This window comes from Marmota monax, unplaced genomic scaffold (genome assembly GCF_021218885.2).
Source record: "Marmota monax isolate L192 unplaced genomic scaffold, Marmota_monax_Labrador192_F-V1.1 WCK01_AAM20220418_F8-fsc00068, whole genome shotgun sequence".
Taxonomy (NCBI): Eukaryota; Metazoa; Chordata; class Mammalia; order Rodentia; family Sciuridae; genus Marmota; species Marmota monax.
In genome coordinates this window covers 3,134,275-3,155,466 of record NW_026692352.1, presented here as the reverse complement: position 1 = coordinate 3,155,466, position 21,192 = coordinate 3,134,275, and the positions used below count along the sequence as shown (strand labels likewise).

The window sequence follows — 21,192 nt, the reverse complement described above, 5'->3', positions numbered from 1 at the left end:
CTAGCTTTTTCTATTCCCTTATTTATAACTTCCTTCTCCACAGTGAAAAACCCAGCAACAGTCTATTCACTCCTTTGTGTTAAACTGTGTGTGTGTGTGTGTGTGTCTGTGTGTGTGTGTGGTTTTATGTTTCAGGAAAAGTTGTTTCCATAGAATGGGTGGGACAGAGTGATCTTCCACCCCACTTGAGAGGTAAGTCCCTGCATTGATTCTCCACTTTCTGCCTCCTCCTGAATCCCACCCCAATCACCTAACTACAAACTAAATGAAACTTGAGTTCTCTGCCTTCCAATTCAAGAGCTGGGTGCTCAGGCCTGAAGTAGAGTAACTGGAACCTAACATAAACCTCTGCTTTCTGCTCAGACCAAAAGGAAGTCATCTTGGAGTGAATGTCTTTTACAATACTAGCACGAGTTGTCACCTCCAATGTTGTTTGAAGTTTAAAATAAAATGATATGGCGCCTTTTAATTTTTTTATTTAAATGCTAACACCATAACTTAAGGGTTTTTGAATTGATTTTTTTATACATTTATTTATTTATTTTCATGTGGTGCTGATTGAACCCAGTGCCTCACATCTGCTAGGCAAGTGCTCTACCACTGAGCTATAACCCCAGCCCCTTGAATTGGTTATTGACCATCCAGAAGTCACTGAGTCCCAGCTGATTCTAATGCATGTTTCCATACTTGCTGAATGCATCTTACACAGACATTGATAGTTAACCTCTGTATTCTTACAAAGACTGAGTACCCCTCATGAACATTTTCTGTGAAACTCAAATGAGGGAATCCATAGGTAAGTGCTTAAAAACTATGCCACACTAAGTAAGCTGAAGAGCGCTGGGTTGTGTCTGCAGCAAGACAGTTTGAACTCTGCGCACTCTGAGGTGCACTTCAGAAGGCAGAAGTAGTCCAAAACAGGGATGGTGACACTGCTATTGTGAATGGGTGGCTAACAAGAAGGATATCATGGAATCTATTAAAATACGAAGAGTCTTTAAAAGTATTCATTCATTCATTAAACAGCTATTTTCCACCTGTCTTACTAACCCACCTGGAAGTAAGCAGTACCACCTGAGGAGGTTTAGAATAGGAGTATGATGCCGGACCAGAGCAAAGAATACAATAAAAGCAGCCATTTCTTCAAGACCGTCTGTGAGCAAGGTACTGTGTTAGGAGTTTACTACATAGTATCTTATTTAATAAAACAATCATCTGGACTATCAGAAAGTTAAAGGATATTGTCTAAGGTCAAATAGCTAGTAAATGCAAGAGTCAAAACTAGAATCCAGGTCTGCCTGAAAGCCAACGCTCATGCTCATTTCCCCTAAAGTGAAAGCAATCCATTCTCTGAAGAAATATTTATTGAGTGCCTCTTTTGTTCCAGATATTATTCTGGGTGCTACTGATATAAAAGTGAAGGGGAAAAAAATCCCTGTAGCATGGTGTTCATGTTGTCCTGGGAAAATAAATAAATGAAAAAATAAATATTTAGTATGTCAGGTGGTGATTAAATAGGATAGGAAAGATGGGGCCAGGTTGGGTTGCTGTCTTTACTGGAATGATCAGGGACGTCTCTGACAATGTGAAGTATGTGCAGATCTAAAAAACACGTAGAAGAAATAGAACTGGCACAAAGACAACTTTCCTTCTTTGCCTACTGTGGGTTCAGTTTGGAAAAAAGGAAGAGATAAGATACAGGCGTTTGTGGAAGCATGGACCTGGAGTCAGAAGACTTTGTCCTTTTATTTTATTTTATTTTTTTATTTAAATGTTAACACCATAACTTAAGTGAGTTTTAGTCTAGGTGATTTATTGGCAAATCATTTCACTTTTGAGCCTAAATTCTCTTAGTTGTAGACGGGAACGACAGTCCTTGCCCAACTCCCCACACGCAGCCACTACAAGGATCAGATGAGACAGCCCATGTGAAAACTCTCTAAAAATGATACAAGTTGGAAATCAGGGTCAGAGGTCAACGCTTCAGGCGAAAGGCAGTGTGAGTGGGTAAGTAAATTAAAGGTGTCCTTATTTTAGGATGCCGGTTTCCCCAGGCATCTTTTAGAAAAGTCGCCCAAATGAGAAATGAAATAAAAGAACTAATAATAAGTTTCATAACAGGTATCTGCTGAAGACCCCTATTTAATTTAATACTGGTCAAAAATTGCATCATGTGTTTCAACTAAACTAAGAAAGAAGTTCTGAGATTGGAATCTTGTAACTCTAATTGCCACGCCCCATCGTAGCCTTTTTCTTTTCGCCGCGCCCCTCCATCTGAACTCCATTTCCCCACATGCCCCGGGCTCCTCTCAATCAGCCGACTTTGTGACGCAATTCCGCTGCCTTCTGGGAAATGTAGTTTATTCGATCTCCGCCTGCGGAAAGATCTTAGGGCTTGCAGACTACCACTCCCGTGAGGTTGTGCGCAGCCCCACCCCGTTCGCGGCGTCTTCGAACGTGCCGCGGCAGCCATGTTGGTCGTGGCCAGCACAGGGGCCGGCACCAGGGGGTTATTGAAGCAGCTGTCATGATGCTGGGGTTCCTGGTGTTGAGGAGAACGGCGCCGGCGCCGCAGCTCCTCCTCCGGCTGCTCAGGTCCGCAACGCTTCAGAGCCACGGAGGTGTCTCCGGCCGGAGCGTAACCACCAGGAGACGCGGGGAGCCGCAGTGGCTGAGAGCGGCCGCCGGGGGGCGCCCCGGAACATCTTCGGCATTACCACTTGGTCGAGGGGCAGCCACCTGGGGGCGCCGGGGAGGATGCACCGAGAACCAGCTCCTGTCTGCTGCCCCCTGTGGACGCCTACCTATCCCCGAAGAAACCCTCCCGGGACAGGACAGCTGGAAGGGTGTCTCTAACAGGCCCGGGCTGGGCATGTGGGCCCTCGCCACAGCACTGGTGGTTCACTGCTACAGCAAGAGTTCGTCCAACAAAGGTGATTATGGGGCCAGGTTCAAGGAAGGGAGATGCGGGAGGAGTGTCCTGATCCGCATCTTTGGAGGGTGGAGGTGCTTATCGATTTAGACCTGCATATCTTCAGTCTTGGAAGGACCCAGACCAGACATCATCTGATTTCAGGGGCAGGGTGTTGCATTGGAGAGCTCACCAACTCGGAATTCTATAATCTCCCATCATAGGTCAGTCTCCTCTCTTTGGGCATCACTTTGTCTATCTGTACAATGGGGGCATTGGACTAAACATCTGATTACAGCATGGTCCTTTTGTGGGCTGATATTCTGTCTTTCAAAACGTCTCCAGAAAGCCACAAGCAGTTTTAAGGGCAAGAACTAACTGCTGTAAAGAAGTTGTCTGCCTACAATGGCCCGAGAAAGGAAGAGACTTGATTCCAGTGCCAGTTTGATCCCTTGCTCCTTTCTGGCCTCACTGACTACACCTATAGTGAAGGATGATTTTTCAGTACTTACAGTACTGTTATTTTGACTCCTGTAGTGCAGTGGCATTAGTCTTTTAGGGTTTTGCTGTACCTGTTCTCAGACTTGAGTCAATCTTGCCGTGTGGGACAGTTGGCAGAAGAAGGAAGTTGGATCCCTGGAGACCAAGAGCAGGGGGGTTGTCAATGTGGTTGACCCAGATTGGCCTCTCAGCTGGGTTCATGGAGCTAAGCAGGGGCCGGGAGAGTGGGTGGGGAGCCAGACTTCTCGCCTGCCTGAGCCCAACCACTCTAGTTCTCAGTTGTCCTTAAGAAAGGTACTGAGGCACGTTGTCCATAGATTCATTCCAAACTCTGAGACCTTGGAGCAAAATTGAGGACTGCCTGGACTTACATTTGTTTATTCAGTAGGATGTGACAACTGTAAAGGAAGTGTTTTGAATAGAAGGGAGGACACTAGGGATCTTGTTTTGGGTCTAATTCTTCCCCTCATGAATATGAACTCTTGCTCCTTCTCATTGGACCTCTCTACAAAATAAGGGCATTAAAATAGACTCTAAGGGCTCTTCTAGCTTAGGCAGCTACGATTCTGTAATTTGTCACAATTTTGGATGATACCTTCTTGTGCCTAGTTTTGAGAGAGGTATATGGTAAGTTCTAATTTAACATGAAAGTCAGTTAAGGGGATGGTGCAGGTAGTTCAGTGTACAGAGCTATTGAGTGGTGTTATGTGTTGTTGGAGGAGCAGAGGGCTAGCAGGGCCAGGAAAGCTTGCAGGATGAGGCGGGGGATGAAAGAAAAAGAGAGTGACATGGTAAGCCCCTTGAGAGCAGGGAATGCATTTTACCTTCTTTTTCAAGTTGATACTATCAAGTTTTTCTAACACCTATGTGTTATTTGCCCACCAGTGTCTGGAACTTAGTGGCTACTTAGTAAATATGTCTTGAGTTGGGTTGTATTCCATGCAAAGGCTTTCGCCAGTAGTTGGTGTGTGCAGTAGCTAGCAGTGGCCATTGGGTGGAGGATGAGGTTTTTGGAATGAGGTGAGAGCAGATGGAGGGATGTGTATTGGTTTGGGATTCTTCTGTATGCTATGGAGAGCCATGGAAGTTTCCTAAGCAGGGAATGTCCAGAGGCCAGTGTGTTTAGATGAACTGGAGGAAAGTAACTAGAGACTTGCCTAAGAAGTTCTTGTGAACTTCCCCAAGAAAACTCAATAATAACCCAAACCATGAACAATTCCAACCCTTCTGACTTGCCAGCTACCCTGTCCCCTGACTCAGGGTTTTGAGCTAAATCCCTCAGCGCTGTGTAGTAGAACTGGACCCTTCAAAAGCCAGGAGGCCCTGGTTTTAATTGGCACATTTCTTACTCACTGGGACTTTGGAGAAGCTATTTTTATCTGCAGAGTGAAGGGAGAATGGGTAGAGCCATTTTTGAGAAAGGGATATTTTCCTTCTAGCTGGAGACTGTCTGAGCATAATTTGGTGTGTGTTTGAAGAACAGTCATATAAGGTAAGCAGGAAAGACCTGGCCCTGAGATGTAGGCCAGGAGGTAGGTGAAGGCACCAGTGTCTGGAATGGTTTTCATATGTATGATAAGGTGGGTATCTTATCTCTTATGCAGATAAGGAAACTGAGGCTCAGGAGTTGGCTAAAACAATAATTGTTGGAACTGGAACTACAGCCCGGATCTTGTTTCTCCCACATCTCACTAGCTGACTTGTGGCTGGACGGAGAGCTCCTGAAGTAGGGCTGGGTAGGAGTCAGTCCACTATCTCAGAACTAGGCTGGGCACAGAGGGCTCCATGGGGCATTTAGTATTGGACTGTTTGAAAGAGTTGTGCCTTTACTGTTGACTTTTGAAATTTTCCAAGTCTGGCAGTTCTTCCTTGTGGCCACAAGGTGATGCCAACAGCCTGCCAGCTGCACATTGCTGTTCTGCTAGGCCTGGTGAGTCTAAGGGTTCTGACCCCTCTGCTTTGAGCTTTCCTTCTCTGAGCTTGGCCCCAAAGAGTTTGCAGACTTTTTAACCATCATTTTGTCTCAGCATCTTTGTGAGACTGGCATGGTAAAGATTATTGTCTCTGCTTTGTAGTCTGGGAACCTGTGGTTTTGAGAGAAAGGGGCCCATGGTAAGTAGATGGTGAATAGGTTGGGGCCAGGTCTCAATGATTCCTAGTTGAGGCTTTCTCCATTTGTAGAGTGGCCTACACCCTTGCCTGCCGCTGTCCATTCTCTTCCCTCTGTTTGGTTTGTGACCTGTGACATCAAGATTCAGAACTGGGCTAAGAAGTAGGGAAAGAGTGAGACAAGGTCAGGGAATGATTAATAATAACAACCATAGTAATAGAAAATACACTTTCACAGAGTTTTAGAGCTATGAAGAGCAGGGATATTTTTATTCTAAGTATTTACCCAGGTGAGGTGTGGAGCTAGCAGTTTACCTACATCCCCTGTGTGGTGAGAGCAATGGAGAGTTTGGGCTCCCTTAGAGAAAGGTATGGAAGTCAGATTGCTAGCAGTGGAGCCCAGGTGGGGAGGGGATGATGAAACAGCCCTGAGGAGAAGGTCCTGGCCAGCCATCTGATCAGCGCCCCCTCTCTCTTCAGATGCAGCCCTGATGGAAGCTGCCCGTGCCAACAATGTTCAGGAGGTCAGCAGGTGAGTGTTGGCCCCCAGGCCTTGCTCTCCCCCAAAGAGGGGCTGAGCAGGTGAGCCCCTTCCTCATGTGATGACTTTGCCTTGGAAGAAGTCCTCACTCTTAAGCTGTGAACTGTCCCCTGTGATTTCCCTGTAGCATCAGAGTCACCTGAACTCCCTTGGCCCAGGGTCAGCCTTTACATACTTTAGATAGGGAGGAAACTCCCAGATATCCCTGAGTCTTCTGCGGGGATTATTTGGACTTCCCTCCACATCCTGTTGGTCCTCCTCTGGATCATCTGGTTTGTTTTGTTCCTCTGTGGAAGAGGCACATGTTACTGCTTGTTGCCTAGGTGGGGTGCAGGTGGGCACCCATAGAGAGAGGCTTGTGGATTTCAAAGGAAGCTGGAAGAGACCTTTGTGCCAGAGGCCCTGGGGCTAGAAAGGCCTGTCTTCACGGCTGGGGTGCCCATGTTGGGTCCTGCCAGGGGAAGACTGCTGTTCTCCAGCCTCACTGACTCAGCTAGTCCTTTGGGGCCATGAAGTTTTGTATTTGAGGCTTGTCTTGTTTTTAAGCACAGGGACAGGACTCAACTCAAAGCTCATTCTGGTGCCAGGGACAGGGCAGAATCTGTCCTGGATAATGCTGAGACTGGGGACAGCATAGAGTGTGTCAGCTAAGGGCCACTGGTTGAAGAAACTACTGACCCCTTCTGTCCCTCATCTTGACCTCTTTTGGCCCTTTGAGTAGATTTGGGTGGCCATAGGACACCTCCTTTTCTCTACCATCACATCCAAATCTTAGGAAGTTAGATGTTTGGGGCAACTATCCCTGTACCCCAGTACCACTGACACTCGGTGCTCTTCCCGCTTCAGCAGCTCAAATATATAAGAGAGTGCTGAAAGGCAGCCACGGCCCCACCAAGACGTACTGCTTTGATTCCCTTTCATTTTATCTGCAGCATTATTATTGATTCTCAGGGGTGCTTTTGAGTATTAATGTTCAAAGCTTAGTTTTTAATAAACCACTTTTGAAAGTATGGGCTGGGAGTTGTTTTGTAGCCAAATAAATATGATGGAGCAATAGTTTAATAAACATGCGATGATGCATCTTAAAAAACCAAGCACAGATGTCATCTTGTTATTATAAGAGCCATTCATAACTGCAGGCTGTGTGTGGCATCTCCATTCCCCCAGAAACTAATGAGCCCTGCTTCATTCTGCCGCATTAGAAGGGAAACAAGGGGGTGGAAACTGGCCCTTGCTGACCCTGGAATCACCTGTTGGTAGCTGCAAGGTGCCTGCTTCCCCCTGGCTAGCCCAGAGAACTCTTCTGGACATTCATTCCTGCTGGTGTGGACAGTGTCTCTTGGGCCCTTTCATGGAGGTCCCCGGTCTCTAGCTTGCTTTCCTCCCTCTTCTTCCCCAACTCCCTTGGTCAGGCTGACTCCGTCAGAATCTCCCTTCACTGCACGTGAGGAAGTCAGAGATGAGTGAGACACTGACCCTCCCTGCAGCCCCTATCTCGCACAGCACCACAGAGCAGGGGCAGACTGAGCAGAGGCAGGCGAGCCTGGCTGCCTGCTGGGCCAGGGGACTCTGTGGAGCTGGTGCAGGGTGTGGGGAAAGAGGGAAGGTGACTTGAGAGAGGCTGGAATGTGCACACCCTGCCCTGTCCAGGTTGAGGGTTTTCAGACCCTCAGTGGGGAGACATGGGAGTTTTTGAGCAGGGGACTGACCCTGCTTGGTTAGGACTGTTTCTGAGAGCTAAAGGATGAACTGAATGGGGAAAAGCTGAAGACAGCTCTGTGGAGAGACAGTTTTAATAAGACAGATTCAAGGTGATAAAGGCCTGAGAGCACATTGTTCCTGCCTCACCAAAGCAGTTCTTGCTTCTGAAAGAATGAGTTGACCTCTGCTGGGCCCTATAGGTGTGTGGGGTGAGGGTGGTAATCTGGCTGTGGTCTCAAACAGATAAGTAACCCACCAATTACCGTTCTTCCTGCTAACAGGGCAGGTGTTGGAAGAGGTAATTATAGGGATGGCCTGACCATCCTCACTAGAAGGAAACCTTAAGTTTTACGCAGCCTATCTGTGCCCTAGACTCTGCACAGTTGCTTCATGCAGCTACTTATTTGTTCCTCTGTGCCTTGACCCTTAGCTCTGCCCATTAGGTTGGCCTATAGCGGAATAGAATTTTTTTTTAATTTACACATGATTGAGACACCATATATTTGATTGGTATGGTCATTGATTCAGTATTTGGAATAAAAGAAGGATCTAGTGAATAATATTCTACTCTTTCCATGCTGTCTTGGGATTCTTGCTGTGTATGTCTCTACTCTGACCTCCATCATCTCCTTTCTCCAGTCCAGAGCCTCAGGAGAGCTCTGGATAGGTACTGTTCAGGAGGAAGTGCTTCATCCTCCTCTTTAGAACACTCAAGAGTCTATAGTCCCTGGGTCCTGGACGTGGGACCTCCACATAGCATATCTGTGCTCAGTGCTCATCTGCCTGAGTTCTGGCAGCCTTCAAGGCTCAGTTCAGGTGCTGCCTCCCTGTGAAACCTTCCTGGATTCCTCTCAGCTGGGTGTTATATTTTCCTTCCCCTACTCTACCATTCCCTCTGCTCTGGAAGACTATGAGGGTTGGATAAAAAGGGCCATGCCAGTATGTAGCAGGAGGGCAATCTAGAAAAGAAGTTGGAGGTCAGGGTGGAGGGGCAGGGCTGAACATCAGGTTTGAGGGGTAGATAGTCCACACAGGAAAACCATTGAAGTCCACATGCTGACCTAATCAGGAACTGATCCCAGATCCTCACAGAGTGTGTGACCATCAAGCCAATCTTCTGACAGTGGCACTGATATGTGAGCACCATTGACTTGCTTTATGTGAATCTGGCTAATGATGTGTGGGGTTGGCAGAACCTACCACTCACCACACTTTGTTAAGAGTTTCATGGGCTGCATTTTACTTTAAACCACAGGATTGTGTTTCTCACCATGGCAGGAACAAAGTCTGGTGCCCTAAAAGTCTCTTTTACCATATGTGCTAGCACAGGAGAACTCAAATGCTTTACTCATTTCAGTGTAACTGAAGCGAGAGGTCCTTACTCCCACTGGTTGCCTCCCCATTGGTTGCATGAAAGGGAGGCTGGGGCTCTTTGCCCTTTCTCCTTCCCTCCCTCCCTCCCTCCCTCCTCCCTGAGGCACTTAAACTTTGTAAGTTCATCCGGTCCTGGCACTTCAGAAGTGGAAGCCTGGCCCCTATCCTACCTGTTGACAGTGAGCAGGTGGCCCTGCTCCTGGGCTCAGCCCAAACCTGAACCTGGTTTCTGAACTGAAGAGCCACTCACCCGAAACAGAGGGCACATCTGTCTGGGCTCAGGCTGAGACATTTGAGGACTCCTCTTCTCCAGTGGAGATCACATTTCCTTCTGATCAAACCAGTGAAAAACAACATTCCTGCCTATTTTCTTCTACTAGCAGTGGAGAAGCTGGGCTTCTGCTAAGTAGCTAACTCAGTTGTTTATCAGCTCAGCCTCTGATGAAAGAGACTTGGTGGTATCAGTCTTGGACCTCTACCCTCTGCCCTTTCTCTCCATTTGTTCATCTGATAAACATTTGCTGAGCATTTACCATATGTTGGGTCCTCTCCTTGGCACAGGGGATACCCAAGCAGGAATGATTCCTGACCTCAGTGACAGATCTTTTGGCAAAAGTGTGATCTGTACTAGAGACAGGAAAGTGCAGGGACTGCTGCAGTGCAGAAGTGTCCCTAATCAGCCTGGGGGGTTAAGAAAAGCTTCCTTGAGCAAATGGCACATGATCTTAAAATATCAACAGTGTTCAGCAAGTAGAGGGGGAAAGCATTCCGAGCAAAAGGGACAGCACCAGTGGTAGCACCAGGGCAAGGAACAACCAAGGGGTGTGTGGGAAGGGGAAATTGTGCATTGTTTGCCACAAGATCACAGTCTGAGGCTGAAGGGACTGGAGATAGGTAGGGATCTGGTCATGAAGGGCATCCATTGACTGGACCTCAGTTGCCCTCATGTCTAGCATGTTCTCTGTGCCTACCCCTGGGGTGAATTGGGTGGGGTAGGGAGCGGAGCAACAGCAGTGAAGAAGGAGAACCGGTTCCGCCTTTGAGAAGCTTAAATCTCTCTTGGTAAGAAAAGAGGACATGAGTAAAAAATTGTGAACAAGCAAAGCAAAGCCCAAAATGCCTGACTTGTATGAGTCTAAGTCATGTGGAGATGATAATAGCTAGAACCTGTGAATTGTAGAGTTATTATTACTAGTAATTATTAATTTATGCAACCAATGTTAATGAGTGCTTGTTAGGAACTAGGTGTTGGCTGAGTGCTGAAGACACAGTAGTGAACACGACCAGTACAATCCTTGTCCTATTGGTACTTACAGTCCAGTTGGGAGCCAGAGGACTCTAAGTATGTACTTCAAAAGTGAAATAAAGTTTATCTTTTCAGTAAATGGTACAGGGACAACTGAGTAGGCATATGCAAAAGACTCTTCTCAGGTGGAGATCACATTTCCTTCTGACCAAACCAGTGAAAAACAATACTTAGATAAGCTTAAATCTCCCTTGGTAAGAAAAGAGGACCCTAATACCATACGTAGAAATGAACTAAAAACAATCATGCAACCAGAGACATGAAAAATTGTGTTCCAAATGTGTACTATGAATTGAAATGCATTCTGCTGTCATGTATAAAAAATTAGAATAAATAAATAAATTTAAAATGTAAAAAAAAGATTCATGGAGCTAAATGTAAATGCTAATGCAGTAAAACTCTTAAAAGAAAACATAGAATTAAATCTTTGTCACTTTGGATTAGGCAAACCTGCCTTAGATATGGTATCAAAAGTACAAGCAACCAAAGTGGGGAAAAAAAGTGGACTGCATCAAAATTTAAAACTTATGTGCTTCAAAGGCTAACATCAAAAATGTAAAAAGAAGGCTGGAGCTGTAGCTCAGTGGTAGAGCACTAGCCTTGTACCTGTGAGGCACTGGATTCAATCCTCAGCACCACATGAAAATAAGCAAATAAAATAAAGGCATGCTATGCATTTACAACTACAAAATTTTTTTTAATGTGAAAAGAACAAATAATAATAATAATAAAAGAATGTGAAAAGATCCTAGTTGGGCATGATGACACATGCCTGAAATCCTAGCTACTCAGGAGGCTGAGGCAGGAAGATTGCAAGTTTAAGACTCTGAGAGAGAGAGACCCTGTCCCAAAATATAAAGGGCTGGGGATGTTGATCAGTGGCAGAGTGCCTGTGGGTTCAGTGCCCAGTACTGCAAACAAAACAAAACAGAAAATAATCTACCTAAACATGGACAAAGGATCTGAATAGACGTTTCTTCAAGGTATATATACAAATAACCAACAAGCATATGAAAAGATGCTCAGCATCATTAGTCAGGGACATGCAAATAAAAACCACAGTGAGATACCACTTTGTACTCTTTAGAATGGTTATAATAAAAAAGATTGTCAAAAGCAAATGCTGTCAAGGATATAGAGAAATTGGAATATTCATACATGCTATAGAGGGGGTGTAAAGATGGTATAGCCACTTTGGAAAACAGCTTGGCAGTTCCTCAAAATGTTAAACCTATTAGAGTTACTTTATGACCCAGCAAGTCTGCTCTAGGTATATATATCCCAAAGAAATGAAAACATGGACATTAATGTATTTGTACGTAAATGTTCACAGCAGCATTTTTCATAACATCCCCAAAATGGAAACAACCTCAAAGTCAGTCTGTTAACTGATGAGTAGATAAATAAAAATATGATAAAACCATATATCATAATGTTATTTGTCAATTTCAAGAAAGAAAGTACTGTTATACTGCAAAATGGATGAACCTTGAAAGCATTATGCTAAGTGAAGGAAGCCAGTCACAAAAGTCTACTGTCTTGAAGTCTTGGATTACAGTAACAAAATGTTATAGATTGGGTGGCTTATAAACAATAGAAATGTATTTCTCACAGTTCTGGAGGTTGGAAAGCTCTGGTAGATATTTTTTTTAGTGCCCACTTCCTGCTTGACAGATGGCCGTTATGCTGTGTTGTCACGTGGCAGAAAGCATAAGGGAACTTTCTGAGATCTCTCTTTTATTTTTTAGGGGGGCTGGGATTGTGGCTCTGTGGTAGAATACTTGCCTAGCATGCTTGAGGCACTGAGTTCAATCCTCAGCACCACATAAATGTAAAAGAAAGATGTTGTGTCCACTTAAAAATATTTATAAAATATTTTAAAAATATTTACTTTTTAGTTGTAGTTGGACACAATACCTTTATTTTACTTATTTTTATGTGGTGTTAAGGATTGAACCCAGGGCCTCACACATGTGAGGTGAGCACCCTACTGCTGAGCCACAACCCCAGCCCCCACCCCATCTCTTTTATAAGGTTACTAATCCCATCTAGTAGGGTTCCACCCTCATGACCTACTTAACCTTTACAGGGCCTCACCTTCAAATATTATCACATTGGAGAGTAGGTTGTTGCCTGAATTGGGTGGGGGGGGGGTCATAAACATTCTGGCTGTAGCAGCCATGTCTTTTATGATCTTATTTATATAAAATGTTCAGAAAAATTCATGGAAATAAAGTAATGGCTGAGCCGGGTAGGAGATCAGAAAAAGGGACTGAGGAATTACTGCCAGTGGGTTCAGAGTTCTTTTTGGTGTGGTGAAAATGTTCTAGAGTGCAATTGTAGTTGTGATTGAACAATTCTAAATATACTAAAAACAATCCAATTGCACATTTCTAAATGGGTGGAATTTATGGTATGTAAATTATATCCCATTTTTTTTTTCTTCTTAAAGTTTTTTTAAAAAGTGAAGTACAAGACACTATGGGGTCTAACCTTGAATACAGGAGGCTTCTTGGAGGCATAGTGTGTATCAGTAAGGGAAAGCTTTTGAGTAAATGAGATTGAGGTTAACTCTGAAGAATAAAGAAAAAGAAAGGTGGAAGGAAGTTTAGTTAGAAGGAAGAGCAGGTACAAGGCCCTGAATTAAGAAAAGATGTGGAGAAATTAAATCAAGAGAAGGCCAATATGTTGGACTCCAGAGAACAAGGGGGAGAAGTGGTATGAAATTAAGTTGTAAAGTTAAGCAAGGATCATACCACACAGGGTCTCTAGACCATGTTAACAGTTTTTATTTTTGTTCTAAGTGGGCTACCTCTGAGGAATTTTAAGCCATATGTGCATGTGTGAGAGAGACTAACAGATAGGTACACATGATGTAAATTGTAATTTTTAAAGATCATCTGGTTGCTTGGTGAAGACCAGATTGGTGGAAAGCCATGGTGAAGACGATAAGACTGGTTGAAAAGAAACTGGAATGGTCAAGACAGATGATGTAACTTGGACTACGATGTTAGTAGCAAAAATGGAAGAAGTTATCTGGACAGAACTTGGTGATGGTTAGCTTAGAGTCTGTGCCTAGTACAGTAAGTATTGTATGGATGAATAGGATTGATATGATTGACTAGGGAGGAAAAAGTGTTAATGAATTTCAGTCTTCAGGCTTGATCATCTGTGTAGATGCCATTGCCATTCACTGAGATGAGGATCCTGGAGGAAGACTGGGTTGGGAATAAGGGAAGGATAATGAGTTCAATTTTAAACAGGTGGAATTTAACATGTTGGTGAGATAGTCAAATAGAAATGTCACCTAGGCAGTTGAATTATGGGTCTTTTGACTCTGCCCATGATACTTACCATGCTGCCTTTCAAAATCGTAATTATCATTTAAGAGATTCTTTTGATGTCCTATTTTGGTTTCTGGCTTGATGGTTTTCAAAAATAAAGGACTTCATAACAGCATAAACTGGTTTACTAGATGGCTTTGGGGGGAAAAAATTCTGATTGGATTTACACTTAGGAAAAAAAGAAAGCGCCTGTGTTGAGGGATAAACACATTTATTCCAGCTCTGCATCCATGGCTTGGGTTGGTTCTTGTCCCCAAATGCTCCAGCTTGAGGCACTTGCTGTCCATGTACAGGATTGAGGTGTCCAGAATGTGTTTAGCTACAGCATAGGTAAACGTTCTACACATTGATCCGAGGATTTTATCTAATTAACAAAAGCCCTGGCTGGTAAATGCATTTGGCTGTCTCTGGGCCTCTGAGAGGCTGACTGTTTATCGATTGTTGTATCGTTTTGGCTGGATGGGAAGATATTAATGACGGCATCAGAGCAACCAAAACATCCTGCTCTCTTAATCAGTAAATATGTAAATGTCCTTGAGCCTTGAAGTAGATTGAAACCTTTGTTTTAGGCTAGACCAGAGGTCAAGGCCTTAAGGACATCATTTCCTATAATTCGATGTCTATAGTTACAGCGTCTTAAGATTATTACATAATTTTTTAAAGGAAGGGTGTAACTCACAGGGGGCTTTTTTTGTGTTGGGGGCCGGGTGCTGAGGATCAAACCCATGGCGTTGTGCATGCTAGGCAAGTGCTCCGCTATTGAGCTATACCCCCAGCCCTCATGCATGTTATTTGAATATCAGCTGCCCTAAAGCCCAGCAGCCCAAAGTTGTGTATTTGGTAGAGCGTAGGAACAGAGAACAGCCAGAGCAAGTTGTGATGGGCTTGGCAGTAGCAGAATGTCACTCAAGGGGGAGCCTAACCCTGCCCTTGAACCTCCAGTGTTGGCCCTACTGCTTCTGGACTGTGTGACCTTGGGCTAAATTTTTAACTTCCTCAGAGGCCTCCACTATAAACTATCTTTAATGCTACCTGTCTGACCGTCCTCCTGGCTCTCTTGAGAGTCCCAGGCAGGTAAACAATTTTGGATTCAGAATTATTCATACCTCCAGGTGTCATGTGTATGCCTGTAATCTCACTCAAGAGGCTGAGGCAGGAAGATCCCAGTTCAAGGCCAGCCTTGGCAACCTGGGTTAAATCCCCAGTATGACAACAAAAAAAAAAAAAGGAAAGAAAGAAAAAAAAAATCATTCATGCTTTGGGTCATCAGTGTCACATTCAAATTCCTGTGTGTTCCTATAGCTCCTTATACTTCCTCTGTGAATACTTAATAACCTTCTGTTGAGATAGGTGGTTTGTTTTCTTGTTTCTCTCAGTACTGTTGCTGTGTTGTTCAGCACTGTGTGTGTAAATAATTAGGAATGACATGTTGAATATTGTTGAAAATGTTTTGTAAATGGAAGAGCATATACTTTAGTAGTTATCACAATTGTAATAAACTGTAAACAGCCAGGGAGAGTTGCACACCCCTGTAATCCCAGCTACTCAGGAGGCTGAGGCAAGAGGATACAAGTTTGAGGCCAGCCTGGGCAACTTGGTGAGACCCTGTCTACAATAAAAATTAAAAGGGCTGGGATGTAGCTCAGTGGTAAGAGTACTCCTGGCTTCAATTACCAGTACCTCTGATTAAGTAAACAAACCTGTAAATAAACAGAGAACTAACCTCCCTTGGAAATAAGCAAAATGTAACAATGAAGTGGTTTAATCATTAATTAATTAAACAAATAACACCTACTATGTATGGTACTCTGCTAGGTGGATCAGTTAGGGGTCAGCCAAAAATATGTACAGGCTTTGCTTCATAGAGCTTAAAGCCTAGTCAGACATTTATCCTACAAATGTGAAGTTGCTACTGTGACAAACGACCAAGATTTCCCCTCCCCAGAGGGATTTTGCGCTCTGAAGTGAAGGATAAGGAAGAGTTTCCTAGGTGAAGAAGATGGGAATTGCTTTCCCGACAGAAGAAACCTTTGTTTACTAAAACCCTGTGGGAGGAGGAAGCATGGCAATTGCAAAGGACTAAAAAAGGCCTATGGGACTGCAGCTAGAGGAAGGTGCCTGGAGCCAGGTGGGATAGGACATGACACCACACGGAGGAGCTTCGTCCTTATTCTGTCAGCAGTGGAGCTGAGTTAGAGCTGGGGGAGTGAGATGGTCGGCAACCCTTCCAGTCACTGAGAAACATCAGGAACCAGTGTGAGTACCTGCCTCCCAGAGGCGCCTGCATCGACTTGGGCACGGTTTTGCCCTTCAAGGCAGTGTAGGCTATAAAGCTGCAATCCCCCAAGGCCCAGCAGAGGGGTGGTTGCCAGGCTCTGTCTCCTTACCGCCATTGCTGTGGCCCAAGAGCTGCTCTTTTATAAAGTCTCAGCTCCATCATGGCTATAATGCAGATCCTGTCAGCAAGGTTGAAACCAGTTGGATTTTTTCACCAAGGAATTTTCCTGGAAGTTGGGGCAGTTAGAAGTCCAAGATGACTGAAAACAGTCAAGCTTTCTTCACTCTTCACCCTTCTGAGCACTGGTCCTAGGAGCAGAGTTCCTCTTCTAAGGCAATACATGGTACTTCCTTGAGGTTCTGCCCAAGTGGCTTTTGGCAGAAATCAGCAGTTAAGTTCCTTGGAGTCTGACAAAACAAGATTTTAATCCCAGCTATGCTACTGGAGTTATGCTCCGTGACCTTGGAAAAATTACCTGATCTTTTGTAATCTTAGATTCTTCATTTGCATGGTGGGGATGATGATTGACCTACTCCACACCATTGCTGTGAGGAGTTAATGAGAAAATGCATATAATTTCTACTTAGTACCATGCCTAGCACAGAGCAGGTGTTCAGTATATAGTAGGTGTTGTTATTTAGTGTTTTTAATCACACAATGTTTTCTCCGTAATTAATAAAATTAAGATAATGGGCAGAATTTTCGGTTTTGTAAATTTTCTGTATATTCAGCTTTTACTCACTACATTTTTTAGCTTTTAGTGTAAGCCTTCAGAAACACCTCCCCAAACTGATGACTGTTAGTGAATATTAAGATGGGCAAAAAAACTCACGCATAGCTGAGCTTGCTTAGTTTTACCACGGCTTTTACCATATATATTTAGAATTTTAATTAGTGTTTATAATATATCTAATAACAATTTCTTGGATATATTATTACTTTTATTTATTTATATGTAATAACACAAAACAGTTTTTAACAATTGTGAAATATTTTAATAACATTGTTAATATTATGAACAGTGGCTACTATTTTTGAATGACTTCTTTGTGTCAAGCACTAGGTAAGGCTTTTATCACTAAAGCCTCACAACATCCCTACATATAACAGCCCACTTCACAGATGATGAAACCAAAGTTGCAAAAGAAAAGAAAAGAAATCCAAATTAAAAAAAAAAAAACAAAGTTGCCCACTTAGGAAGTAATCCGTCCCTTCATTTTAAGAGTGGCCTACCCAGGATCCAGTTTCCTGTTAGGAATTTTTTAGGTATTTTCTAGCTAAAGGGAAAACCATTTCTGCCTGGCTTATTGGGAATCCACTAGGTTCCTGAAGAAAAACTGTCAAATCCCGACTCCTTGTCTGTCTTCCCCTCAATACAGATTTTCCTCAAATTGTCCCTAACCTTCACCAGCCACACTTGGCCTTCTCACCCTCCCAAGAGGAGCCCCCCATTCTGGCTTCCCACTGAGCCAAATGTAGACTGCGGTGGTGAACTTTTGCATCTTCCAGTCCACCCCATCCTGCTGTGTATCTCAGTCCTATCGGTGCTACATTGCCCACCTCAAGCCCTTCCTCTTTCAGAAACCTTACGCTAGTAATAATAGTTGTTCGACTTGAGGCTGACTGCTAGATACCTTTGTTCCTTGCCACAGTGTTGTGGAACAGATTGTGTTTTGTCTATTTTTTAAATGAGAAAATTTAATGCATGGGCAGATTAGATTCAGTGCCTGCCTATGGCCTCACAGCTAGTCGTGATTTAAACATGTAAGTACTTTTCTCACTACAGTTCACTGTGTGTTGATCTTTTTGTATCAGAATTCCCATGGACCTTAGAGACTGAACTGTACAGTATCGTGTTTAGTGAGTTGCCTTTTTGCCTATCTCTAGTTGCTTCACCTAGGCTGTGAGCCCTGTCATAGCAAGGTGGATGGCACCCTAGCACCTGCTTCACCATAGCATGTTACACTTGGCTGGCTGGGCCTCAGAAGGCACATGATACAGATAGTCTGACCCTACCCCGTTGATTGATCGGTTGATTGAAACGTGTTTATTCTCCAAAAGCTGCCCAGCAGGAGAGCACAGCTCTAGGCAACAGCTGGGCAGACTGACTGGTCGCCAAGAGCCTCCATTCATGTGGATGGGAGGCCCAGGAAGGTTGCATAAGAATCCTCTTTGAGGCTGGGCTGAGCCTTCCATCTCAATGCTCTTTTGTTTGGGAGGATAGCACCCAGGCCTCCTGGGAAGTCTGTGTGTTTGACCATCCTTTGCAGATGGACAGTGAGCAGTAATAGGAAGTGAAGCACAAACAATTGAGGGAAGCCCCTGGACTTCCCAGGAGCTCAGAATCCAGCCTGCAGGGCAGGATCCTTTCCCAGTTCAGACCCCATGGTTCAGTCATATCCACTACCTGGGTTAGACAGGATCCCAACACTTTGTCTCCAGCATTACTTCCTCTGCTTATTCATATCCACTGGTAGCTTCTCTGATGATCAGCATCTAGTCCTCTTGGGCACCTCTAGGTCTGAGGGGTTCTCTGCCTTCTAAGATAAGTAGATTCTGGTTGAACATGCATTCATTCGTTCTTTTTCTCATTTGAAATATAACATACCAGAAAATTTGACACTAGAGTATACAGTTCAATGAATTTTAATACAAGATTGTGCAACCATACCATAGACTTATTTCAGAAAGTTTTATCACTCTTAAAACAAACAAACAAAAATCCAGTGTCATTAGGAGTCATATCTCATTCTCCTGGTCCCCCAACCTCTGGCAATCACTGATCTACTTTGTCTCTATCAATTTGCCTAGTCTGGACATTTCACACGAGTGGAATTATCAATATATAGCTTTTGTGTCTTATTTCTTTCACTTAGCATAACATTTTCAAGATTCATCCATGTTGTAGCATGTGGTCAGGTCTTCATTCCTTTTTATGGCTGAGTAATATTCCATGTATGTCTGTCACATTTGATTTGTCCATTTTTCAGTTGCAAATATTAAGTTGTAAATTTTTAGCCATTTTGAATAAGGCTGCTGTGAACATTTGCATACAGGTTTTCTATGTGAATCTGTGGTTTCATGTCTTTGGGGTATATACATAGATGTGGAGTTGCTGGGTAATTTAGGAACTCCTTGTTTATGTTATAAGAACCCCCAAATTGATTTTCCAAAGTGACTGCAACATTTTACATTCTCAAGACTAGTGTAAGAGGGTTCCAGTTTCCCAAATCTTCTCTAACACTAGTTCTATCTATATTTTTTATTGTGGCCATTCTAATTTGTTTGAAGTGATATCTCATTATGGTTTTTATTTGCATTTCACTGATGGTGTATTGTGGAGCATTTTAATATGCTTATCGATTATTTGTGTATCTTCTTTGGCATTTATTCGTTGCTAGTGACCTGTCATGAACAATATGCCTCACTAAGCTTTGGGGAGGATACGAAATATATCACGACGATCTCTGCCTTTCAAGGAAGAGAATTATATTTAGTACATATAAGAAGGTAGGGCTTTGTCAACAAGGTGACCTTTAGTCTGTGCCTAGAGATAGAGAGCATTTGGACATAAGCAGCAGCTTTGTGGAAAGGTTTTTCTGGGAAGTACTGGTAATGTAAGTAAAGGCACTTTTACTTAACAGAAAATGGCTTTATCTTGTGATGAATTCTGAAGTAACGGTGTGTGAAAGCAGCTGGCGTGGAACTTACATGGAGGGCTATCATCCCTTGTGTGGTCCTAGCACTGTGCTCTAGGACTACTTGGCTCTGTTCTCCTATTCCTGACCTTTAAATACTAGGAGCTAGTGCTCCAAACTACATGAGCCTGATTCCCTAAAATGTTTTGGTGCCCTCTCTGAATTCCAGGAGGTGTGGCTGTTGTTGCGAGGACAGGGCAGTCATCCCTTTGCTGGAGATCTTACGCTTCTATGAAAATGGCCTGAGCTTCCATTTGCTGCTTTTGGCAGCTGCACTACATTCCTAGGTTCTGTTAAGCTTCCTGAGGACCTAGGTAGCTTGTATTCCATGAATCGGATTTGTTTGCCAAGCTTGCTTTAAGCCAAAGGCAAGGCCAATTTGAGGTATGGTTTTGCCACATGAATATGAACGTGTTGGTGGTAGTATGGAGACTGCCAAGAAGAAAGGTAGGCTGGGCCTTTTTCATCCTGATACTAGAAGAAATCTCTTCCAGGGGAGAAGTTTTTAGGAAATAGAACTAATTAGTTTCTCCGTCTGCAAATAACTACCTTCTCACTTAAGGCTTTTCCTTCTTTATTATTTTCTGTCAACTGAAGTCCCATCAGATAACTGTGGTGCACTGTCCCATGCTAAATGTGAGAAGAAAGGAGTGACATGGGCTGTGTGCCTTGGAAGGCAGTGTGGTTCCTTAAAGAGTATGGGCTGCTGTCCCAAGCTGCCACTTACTAGTCATGGAATCTGAAGTCACCTACCCTCTGTGAGATGTAAGCTTCTTGTCTAATTCACAGGATCAAATGAGATCATAAATGTCAAGTGCCTGAGGCATAGCAGGCAGCTCAAGAAACATAAACTCTTGAACCCCATCATTTGAGAGCTTTGCTAGACATTAAGAGTCAAGCGTGCTGCTGTTCTTGCTGATCCTATGCAAATATCTCTCAAACATTCTTGACACTTACTACATTATTTGGGTTTTTTTTTTTTTTTGCCATTTTCTCTCCCCCAGCTTTGCCTCAAAGCTCTGTGTAAGCAAGGTTCATGTCTGGTCTGTTGAGGTGCCCTTCGTGGGCTGGCTTCAAGGAGATGTTACTTGAGTTTTGTTGAATGAGTGGAAACCAACCTTTGCCATCCCCTCAGGGGCCAGAAATTATAATTGACTTTTCACAGTCTATTTACTGAAAAATCTTGTGGGGTTCTGGAACATGACGGTGGCTCAGGTGGCTCAGATGCCTACCTAGTTTGAAAAGTTTGAACCACTATTGTGTCTCACTGCCCTTTGCTCCAGCCCTGAACCCACTGTGGGGCCAGTAGGTGGCGCCTATAGCCCTTTGCCATACCTCAGTTGTCTGGTTAGACCTTTCATTTTCACCAAGTTACCAAGGTAACTTCTGAGTCTCTGGGACATGCAAATAGTCCTGCGCAGAAGTACCC

At 43.8% G+C, this 21,192-nt stretch overlaps 1 protein-coding gene across 1 annotated transcript in view; it reads left to right on the top strand.

The window, feature by feature from the left end:
• The first annotated feature begins 2,461 nt into the window (after window positions 1-2,461).
• The window catches only part of Clpb (ClpB family mitochondrial disaggregase), a 139,363-nt gene continuing 120,632 nt past the window's right edge, over window positions 2,462-21,192 (top strand). Inside the window, exons 1-2 of the mRNA XM_046441863.2 lie at window positions 2,462-2,933; window positions 6,002-6,053. Coding sequence (XP_046297819.1) covers window positions 2,528-2,933; window positions 6,002-6,053 — 458 coding nt within the window. The 5' untranslated portion in view covers window positions 2,462-2,527. The remainder of the gene's footprint in view (window positions 2,934-6,001; window positions 6,054-21,192) is intronic.